The 9,910-nt window shown below is 37.6% G+C and overlaps 1 protein-coding gene across 1 annotated transcript in view; it reads right to left on the bottom strand.

Annotated features, from left to right (window-relative positions):
* Positions 1 to 5,695: 5,695 nt before the first annotated feature.
* Positions 5,696 to 9,910, bottom strand: part of LOC142599187 (guanine nucleotide-binding protein G(q) subunit alpha) — a 225,609-nt gene continuing 221,394 nt past the window's right edge. The window contains exon 8 of the mRNA XM_075739072.1: positions 5,696 to 7,382. Coding sequence (XP_075595187.1) covers positions 7,192 to 7,382 — 191 coding nt within the window. The 3' untranslated portion in view covers positions 5,696 to 7,191. The remainder of the gene's footprint in view (positions 7,383 to 9,910) is intronic.

Below are 9,910 nucleotides of genomic sequence, written 5' to 3'. Positions count from 1 at the left end.
TCATCAACTGTTCAGTTTTAGAAGACCAATTTACACTTAATTCAGAAGGATCAGAAAGTATTCCAGAAAGTACATACATATAGTACTGTAAAAATATTTTCCTTACATGGCAGGAAGCAATTAATCAGTGTGATAGACAAGTGTGAAGGAAGAAGGAGTGTTTTGGCTAAGGAGACAGTAAACCTTGAATGTCATGTGCACTGACGTGGCATTTTTAATATCTTCAGAAGGAAGACTTTTTTTTTTTTTTTTAAGATCTTACTGGAAATAAACAGGAACTATTTTTTTTTCCTGTGAGACAAGCCCAATTCTTATACTTTTCCATTCCTAAAACCAAGCATGACTTGTTGGCTTCAGTCTGTATACAGTTGGTTTTAGTCCATACTTACACAAACTTGTTATTCTTACAGGGGAGCAGAAAAGAGTTTTTCTTGTCCTACCATTTTCTTTAAAGGCTTTTTTTTCTGAATAAAAATTAAATCAAGACATTTCAAAGTGAAAAGGGCAATCCTCCCAAGCCAGAATACCTAGTAGCCCATGAAGTGCTTAAAATGAGCGGTTTAGATGCTACTCACTGTTCATGGAAATTTCAGTATTAGGTTTTAAGAGGAGGGTAGTCTTACTCCTTGTTTTCTAACTTGTAAGCCTTTATTTTGGCCACACACCTCTACCTCTTCTCTTTAGTCAGCTTGGCATTTGTCTGAACCATCGATTAGCCAAACTGGCTCAAAAAATGGAAAATTAGAGTACTAAACTAGCCAAGCAAGAAGAGCAGAAATGAGTGGGGAAGTTTTCATCCAGTTTACTGGCTTACCAAGTACCAAGGGCAGAGACCTAGGAACTAAGGAGGAATTAGAGGGTGGTTAATTTTGGCAGCAATGAGCTATGAAATTGCGTCAGCTGCTTTGTGAAACTTCACTGTCACTGATACCAGAAGTGTTCGTGAGGAGCAAGTAACTGCATATTTTGTGGCAGATGAAGTTTTCTCTGTTTACAAATACTCTGAAACTCCTAGATGTTTGGGACAGTATAGTACAAAATGGTTTGACAAGAAGGTCATATGATCATAGTATGTGATGTAAGTTTATGTCACAGCTATGCATAATTTATCACATAAATACAGTTTCTACATCTATTTCACATATTTAAATATCACAACTTGCACTTGTATTTTTGTTGATGTTGTCCTCACTGAGACATAATGGTAAAATAAATCCTTCCTCACTGATCCCTCTCCTTTACATTCTGCAACAGGAAAGAAAAATAAATAGCAATTCACTGAAGTCCGTCCTTAGGAAAATTATTTGTATTCCAAGAATCTTATTTAAACTGCTGTAATCACATAATAGAGAACAAAGTCATTTTTGCAAGTGGACTGAAATTCTATTTCTTCTGTGGTAAAGATGTGAAATCCAATGATTGTTGTTCAAGTATGAGTCAGAATCCTGAAAAGCAACATGTAGGTATCTTTCTGTTATTCCTATCACTTAGGCAAACAAAAAGATCGAAGAACCAGTCTGCTCTTGCAGTACTACTGCAATCACGCAAAACACTTCAGAAATTCACTTAACAGCCTACAAATTCTGAAAGTTTTCTATTAATAAAGACATAATTATTATTTCTTTTCCCTCATGCTTCTGAGTTTCTGTTGTACACAAGCCAAAAAAATCTTTAATAATGTCAAATAATTGTATTCACTGTACTGAACCTTAAATGTTTTGAGCTTTCTGGATGTAATAAAGGTATTCAGGAAATGTTAATATATGGACAATGAGAACAGAGCATGTATAATTAAAAAAGTAATCATTGGAATAATACATCTATACAATATTTATCATAAGAAACATCTTGGGAGAACAAGAAGCCCAAATATATTTCAGAAAAGCTAAATGTCAAGGAACAAAAATACTATAGTACAAAGCTATGGCCAAAATTACTGTATTTTTAACCAGCAAGATCTTTGAGGAGCAGTATTTATGCATTAGTTTTTTCAACAAAAAAACCACACTATTTTTGTCCCCCAAACAATAGACAATACATGCATTTAAATGACACTTTAAGAATAGGAAATATGATCTTTATTTTAATGCAAATTAAAAAATGTATCTGCCCCCGCCCCCATATATTGGTCAAATAAGGATTTCCTGCCGCATGATAAATAAGGAATCCAGCAATAGACTTCAGCTTAGATCATCTTTTGAGAGAAAAAAAACCCCACCACAAAACCAACTTTAGAATAAGAGTGATCTCGTTGAATTCTCTTGCATTTTTGACAATCTTCAACATCAACTTTGCCCAAATAATTCTGCTATTCCTTTCCTGCAACATGGCTACTGTGAAAAAGCTTGAGTGAAAGTTACAGTAAAATCCCTGTAACTAGATAAATAATGACCCTCACTGGATTACTGATTACATGGAAACATTTGTTTTGATTGATATAACTCAAAATATTATGGGTAAATAAAAGCCAAAAAAAAAAAAAAAAGAGGAGATATCAGTGGTTCTTATCAAACCGTAGTATATTGTTTTTCAAGATCTCTGCTAAACTAACAAATAGGACAGGGACATATGACCTTAGTTGTTTATGTCCAAAGAGGGACTGTATCTACAAAAGTGTGAATGTCTAAAATACCCATTAAATATCTACAACAGACCATTTTAATTTCCTAACTTGTGACAGTCTCTCCAAAACATATTTACTTTATTGGTTTCTTAACTAGAGGTAGGTCATTTGAAGGCCTTGTTAATGTACTGTGCACGCTTCATTAGTTTACTAATGTAATGCAGGACAACCATGCACAGAGGTCCAAGAATAGCAGCACATATAATAAATTATTTGGGCATTATTTTTTTTTTTTCCATGTGGGTTAACATGTTTTTGTTTTCTCCTACTATTTCATTATTTTGTGAAGAATGCATAATGAGGGAAGGGGCATTAAGCTGAGTAATCTGAAAGTCTTTTGCATCTTATAACCAAAAGCTCGGAGTCTAGCAATGTTTTCATATGCAGCCCTTTTACTTCTTTTTAAAGTTTTTGCAAATCATGCAGTCAGTTCTGACTGACAGCCAGCATAGTGTCTTCTCCACTTTCAAATTTAAAACAGTGTTTCACAATTATGTGACAATATGATTAAAAATTACAGTTCATGCACCTTGAAAATCCAGAGTCTGAATTATAAAAAGTAAATTCCCCTTATAGCTTTATCATCCTATATATGTCAGGACAGTGCCAGTTAGTGAAAAAAGCAAGTTTAAGATTTCTGTAAAACACATATTAGTATTCTTGTACTAGTGAACACCTAGAATACACAGGTTTCAAAGATGTTTTCTTTCCCTCCTCTCCCATTTATGACATTCAATGAAATCACATAATTTTTGGCAAAGTTAAAAGGGTTTCTGTCATGTTTTTGCCTTCAGCTTCATATTAGAGGCACATACTTCTGGACTCAAGCATTATAATGCAGAGTGGAAATCACCAATTAAAACAGCAACAGCAACGGAATATATTGCAAGTGGCAACAGCTATGTCATTTAAAAGGGAAATGTTTTTGTAAACACTGTCACACTGCAATGCTACATTAGGTGAATCATGTAAGACTTGCATTAGCATACTGAATATGTATTTTTTAAGAATATGCTCAAGCTCAACATGAGCCAGCAGTGTGCGCTTGCAGCCCAGAAAGCCAACCGTGTCCTGGGCTGCATCAAAAGAGGTGTGACCAGCAGGTCGAGGGAGGTGATCCTGCCCCTCTACTTGGCTCTTGTGAGACCCCACCTGGAGTACTGCGTCCAGCTCTGGGGGCCCCAGTACAGGAGAGACATGGAGCTGTTGAAGCGAGTCCAGAGGAGGGCCACAAAGCAGATCAGAGGGCTGGAGCACCTCTCCTATGAGGACAGGCTGAGAGAGTTGGGATTGTTCAGCCTGGAGAAGAGAAGGCTCTGGGGAGATCTAATTGCGGCTTTCCAGTACCTGAAGGGGGCCTACAGGCAAGATGGTGAGGGACTGTTTATCAGGGAGTGTAGTGACAGGACAAGGGGTAATGGGTTTAAGCTGAAGGAGGGTCGATTTAGATGAGATGTTAGAAAGAAATTCTTTACTGTGAGGGTGGTGAGGCACTGGAACAGGTTGCCCAGAGAGGTTGTGGATGCCCCCTCCCTGGAAGTGTTTAAGACCAGGTTGGATGAGGCTTTGGGCAACGTGGTCTAGTGGAGGGTGTCCCTGCCCATGGCAGGGGGGTTGGAACTAGATGATCTTTAAGGTCCCTTCCAACCCAAACCATTCTATGATTCTATGATTCTAAAAGGATCTAAACATTGCCACAGCTTCAACTCAATTAAAATATACCAGAAGTAGACCAGTGGCACACACTCTTGAATTTTTGCAATCACGATATATCTATAAAGCATGAGTAAAGTTTTGTTTTGTTTTTATACAAAACTTAAAACCCCATTCCCCCCCCCCCAATATCCCATAACAAACCAAACCAAACCCCAAACCTTCATTAGACACCACTGTATATTTTTTTTTGTTTTGATACAGTTCTATTTATATCACTAAATCCAAGGTGGCCAATGTATTCCCAGGTTAAAAGAAGGCATATTATCACACACTACAGAGTCAATGATGGAAACGGAAGATTTGTTATGCTTATAAGCAAGATCAGGACCAATGTGCTGGTTTTGGCTGGAATAGAATTAATTTTCTTCATAGTAGCTAGTATGGGACTATGTTTTGGATTTGTGACCATAACAGTGTTGATAATATATTTGCTTTTGCTTTCCCTAGTAAACTGTCTTTATCTTAACCCAGGAGTTTTCTCACTTTTACCCCTCCATTTCTCTCCCCCATTCCACTCTGGGGGAGTGAGTGAGCAGCTGTGTGGTGCTTAGTTGCCAGCTGGGGTTAAACCATGACAAACAAGAATAACTGTTCTGATCATGTATTTAGAATGTCAGTGTTATATATAACCGACAACTGCCTGCTTTGGCTTTACTAAATAAAATTCTTTAACTCCTTAAAATTGTTAACACTAGTGACTTTGTTGTTAGATCTAAGGTTTCTGTAATTTCTGAAATAATGTTTAACTGATCTGATGTTCTGTATTTTTCATGATATTTTTAGGGAAATAGCATATATGCATTAGTACTTGTGTTCAATGGTTTGAAATGTCTCTAAATTCACTTTTCTAATAAAGGCTATTAGAAAGGTAAAATTAACCAAAGTTGAATCTGTCAAATACAAACTCATATTTAAGAGCTTAAGTTCCAATCTTAGATATAATGGCGTATATTCTTCCAACAAAAACGGTTTCTACATCTGTATAAAGCCCTGGCAAGATTTAAGCATTGTGTTGATTGTGAATGTCCTCTGCGTGTCTCCAATTTACTCAGGAACATAGAAATGATTTTATACAGCACAATGCTAGTACCACTTTGTACTCTAATAAGCTTTTTTTGCTTTTTAAATAAAAACAACAAATCCCTAGTCAGAAATAAACTGACAAAATTTACATTCTTCTCTTAAAAAAGTAAATAAAATATTATTTAAAATGTGAATTAGCTGTAAGACATACGATACAGATACATAGATACATATCAACACAGCACATTCAATTTGCCAAAAATCAATGATTACAAAGCCAATATGGATGCTGCCATATATATATATATATATGTATATACAATGATTATAGCATTCATAATTGCACTATACCTACAACCAGTTTTCAATTATAAGGTGTTTTATGAGGGAGCAAAAAATACCAACTGTTCTTATTATTGTTGTTTTGGAGTTGAGGGGATTCAGGGTGAAAAACATCTCATTAGTATTTATTGTTAACTTTGTTACTCAACTAATAAGTCATTCTTTTTCCACCTCTCCTCTGCTGCTGAGAGGCAGCAATTTTTGTGCTAAGTGCACTCTAGTGCTACTTGGCATTGTAGATAATCAATCCAATTACGTCTGACCTCTGAGTTCTCTGTAGCTTGCTAGCAATCATGCACGTGGTCAAAAGAAGACCTTTCAACCTAAGCTGCTCATCAATGTGTGCTACATTTTTGTTGTTAAAAATATGCACGTTTAAATTTCAGGAGTGATTTTCTCACTGTTTCACATTAATAAATCTTTCTAATGAATATCAAGAGAGGCTATGCTGCATGAAGCCTATCAAATGTCTGTGAATCAGTTAATAGGCAACCTTATCAAGAAAGGTTCCTGAATGTGATCACTCATCAATAATTTCATGCTGTACAAAGGTACTTTGATATTATTACAGAGAACATTGTATGCAATCTCATGCCATCTCTGACATAAGGAGAGAGTTAAACTGTCTTCTATACACGTATACCTAGTAGCATGTTCACTCACACTGTTGGTTTTGGCATTAGAAAATGGAACACTTTCTAAGAAAGGGAACATCTGTGAATAAAGAAAAGAGAAAATAACGTCACATGGTAATTAAAAAGAGATTCTATGATATTCCATGAACATCCCAGGTTTGTGCCTTTAATTATTTCATTACTGTCTTCTATGCATCTTTCTGAACAGTGAAAGTATGGTTAAATTCTAAACCCATACACAACTATTTCTATTTTGCAATCCCAATATTCTAGCCTCAGAAGTGAAGACAGAATGAAAACACCCATGTCAAGGATTTAAAAATCATACTATCAATACTTTTGATTCTTCAGAGAAAGTACATTCTGTAAAATTTGAATGACTGATAACTTCAGTTCTGATGATAGCACTTTTCCTGACCAAATCACTCAACAGAAAATATTTTACCAAGGAATGCAACTGGGAAAACAGCCACTGTACCTTTAAAAACATAAGGGAGGGAGGAAGGAGGGAGAGAGAAAGGGTCAGGGAAAGAGGAAATCAGCTTGATTTTGCTTCAATAGCAAAAAAAAATTATCTTTCGTGAGTGTACGACTGAGAATTTAAAACACATTGAGTCACAAGGTTTTGCCTAAAAAATAAGAAAATGTACTGTGAATGTACTTCAGCATCTTTTGGTTTTCCTCCACATAGTTTAAATAAAATCATAACATTAACTAAAAACTCTGTGGTCATTCACAGAGTCCGGGCCGGCAATAAATTAGTATTATGCAATTTGTTTTCACAGATAATACAGTCCCTCTTGTGTGTCTTCAATCATGCAAAGGTGGTCTTGGAGGGCCTCCTAGGCACAGTTAGACCAGGTTGTACTCCTTCAGGTTTAACTGTAGGATTGTGTCCTTGACAGCAGCAAAGACGAAGCGTATATTCTCTGTGTCTGTAGCACATGTGAAGTGGGAGTAGATAATTTTGTCACTGTCTGGATTCAGATCTACAAACATCTTCAAGATGAACTCTCGTGCTGCTTGTGCATCCCGTTGTGGTCCTGATAATTAAGAAGAGAAAGTCAGTTTTTCCTAAAGTCAATTCAATATTTGAGCTTCTTTAGGAGGGGAGCCTTAGGAGCAGAAAACAGAAGAAAGACTCAGTCTGTGATCCTCGTATAAGAGAAGGGAAAATTTTTACTAATAAATACTACCATATACTATTTTTCCCAGTAGGAACCATTAAAAAATAAAAATGGAAGGAAATTCCAGAAGTTGATCATGCAAGAGCTGTTCTTTTCCTACTGACTATCCTCTTTCTTCCATAAGATGTTTAAAATGGAGAGATGAAATTGATGATCTATAACCACACAAAATGAACAACAGAAGAAATAGTTGCTTTATACTAATAAATATTTTTAAAAAATAATAGAATTAGCCCATTGTCAGTCTATATCTACTATATTTAAACTATACTTAAGTATGTTCTTTTAAAACATAGCATAATCAAGTTACATCCTAAACTGGTCTGACACTGTCTCCAATAGAATTTCATTTACTTTAGTGATAATAAAATATACATGCTTGCTAGTTGAAGCTGTTCAACTGCAAAAAGTTAATGTTCTAACAAAACAATTATCTAAATTATATATAAACAATCCTATTAAATCTAAATTAAGTCTGTAATTCTCAGAAGAACGCAAAGTCTATGTAACCAAACGGCATGTTCTGCTTTACACAGGACAGAAGCAAAATAATCACTTCCAATCTAGAACAATTATAATACAAATCAGTAGGTTTCTTGTCCATTGCTCCCTATTTAGCAGTCTTCAAAGGGTCTCTCTATATGATAGCCAAGTTCTATATAAAAAGTGCTACAATTTGGCTTGGCTACATTAGCTTGGTGAGTGTAATCATTTATTTTCTTTGAAGACTCTGGAGGGGAGTGTGCTCCTGTGTATAGACATTTTTCTCTTCTTTCCTTCCCAAGTGTGGCCCCTTTTTGTCTTTTTCCCCTCTCCCAGCTCTTCATTCCAGTCTGTGAGTCAGTCTTTTAGTATTAGCTGTGAAAGCATACCTTCATGCGATATTCTGACCTTTGAGCACATCTCAGTCTCTCATGCAATGTTGTTATGACATATTGTGCAGTACAACTGCTTAGTTTAATCAGTCCAATTTCCCATCCTGGTTAGTATTCCTCATCCCTATGCTACTTCCTCCATTGTGCTACTACACAGGAAACTGCATGGTAGAAGTGATCCAGCTGAAAAATACCTAATTCTGATGAGTTCTCCAAATCTGTTCACCTTCAACACCTCCAAACAGGGTGCTGGAATAGCAGAGGGGACCACACAGTGAGCCGTGCAAGCCACAGACTGTGTAACCCACCCCATCTTTCCACCAGAAGAAATCAAATCAAACCAGAACCTTGTCTAAGGGGTTAAGTCCAGCAAGATCTGCAGAATTAGAGTCAGATGCTTAAAGACTTTCAGGTCTGGCCTACTGGTTATGGCCCTACTGCTGTATAACCTTCTTTTATTTCCCTTACCCATAGCAAAGGAAAAGAGGAAGAGGGTTTCTCTGAGCTGACTGATTGAAAACCTGATAACCTTCTACAATGAAATGACTGGCTTGGTAGATGAGGGGAAAGCAGTGGATATTGTCTACCTAGACTTCAATAAGGCTTTTGACATTGTCTCCCATAAGATCTTCATAGGGAAGCTGATGAAGTATGCGCTGGATGAGCAGACAATGAGGGCGATTGAAAACTGGCTGAATGGCTGGGATCAGAGGGTGGTGATCAGTGGCATCAAGTCTAGCTGGAGGCCAGTAATTAGTGGGGTACCCCAGGGGTCAATACTGGGTCCAGTCCTGTTTAACATCTTCTTTAATGATCTGGATGATGGAGCAGAGTGTACCATCAGCAAGTTTGCTGATGACACAAAACTGGGAGGAGTGGTTGCCATCCAGAGGGACCTCAACAAGATGGAGAAAAGGGCTGACAGGAACCTCATGTGGTTCAACAAGGGGAAGTGCCAAGTCCTGCACCTGAGGAGGAACAAGCCCAGGCACCAGTACATGCTGGAGGCCACCCAGCTGGAAAGCAGCTTGGCAGAAAAGGACCTGGGGGTCCTGGTGGACGCCAAGTTGAACATGAGCCAGCGATGTGCTCTTGCTGTGAAGAAGGCTAATGGTATCCTGGGCTGCATTAGGAGGAATGTTGCCAGCAGGTTGAGGGAGGTGATCCTTCCCCTCTACTCAGCACTGGTGAGGCCGCACCTGGAGTCGTGTCCATCTCTGGGCTCCCCAGTACAAGAGAGGCATGGACATACTGGGGCCACAAAGATGATTAAGGGACTAGAGGAAAGGCTGAGAAATCTGGGACTCTTTACCCTAAAGAAGAGAAGGCTCAGGTGGGGATCTCATCAATGTGTACAAATGCCTGAAGGAAGGGTATAAAGAAGATGGGCCAGGCTCTTGTCAATGGTGCCCAGTGACAGGACAAGAGGCAGTGGGAACAAGCTGAAACACAGGAGTTTCTGTCTGAACATCAGGAAACCCTTTTTTACTGTGAGGGTGACTGAACACT

Source organism: Balearica regulorum, chromosome W (genome assembly GCF_011004875.1).
Source record: "Balearica regulorum gibbericeps isolate bBalReg1 chromosome W, bBalReg1.pri, whole genome shotgun sequence".
Taxonomy (NCBI): Eukaryota; Metazoa; Chordata; class Aves; order Gruiformes; family Gruidae; genus Balearica; species Balearica regulorum.
This window is presented reverse-complemented; position numbering and strand designations above follow the sequence as displayed.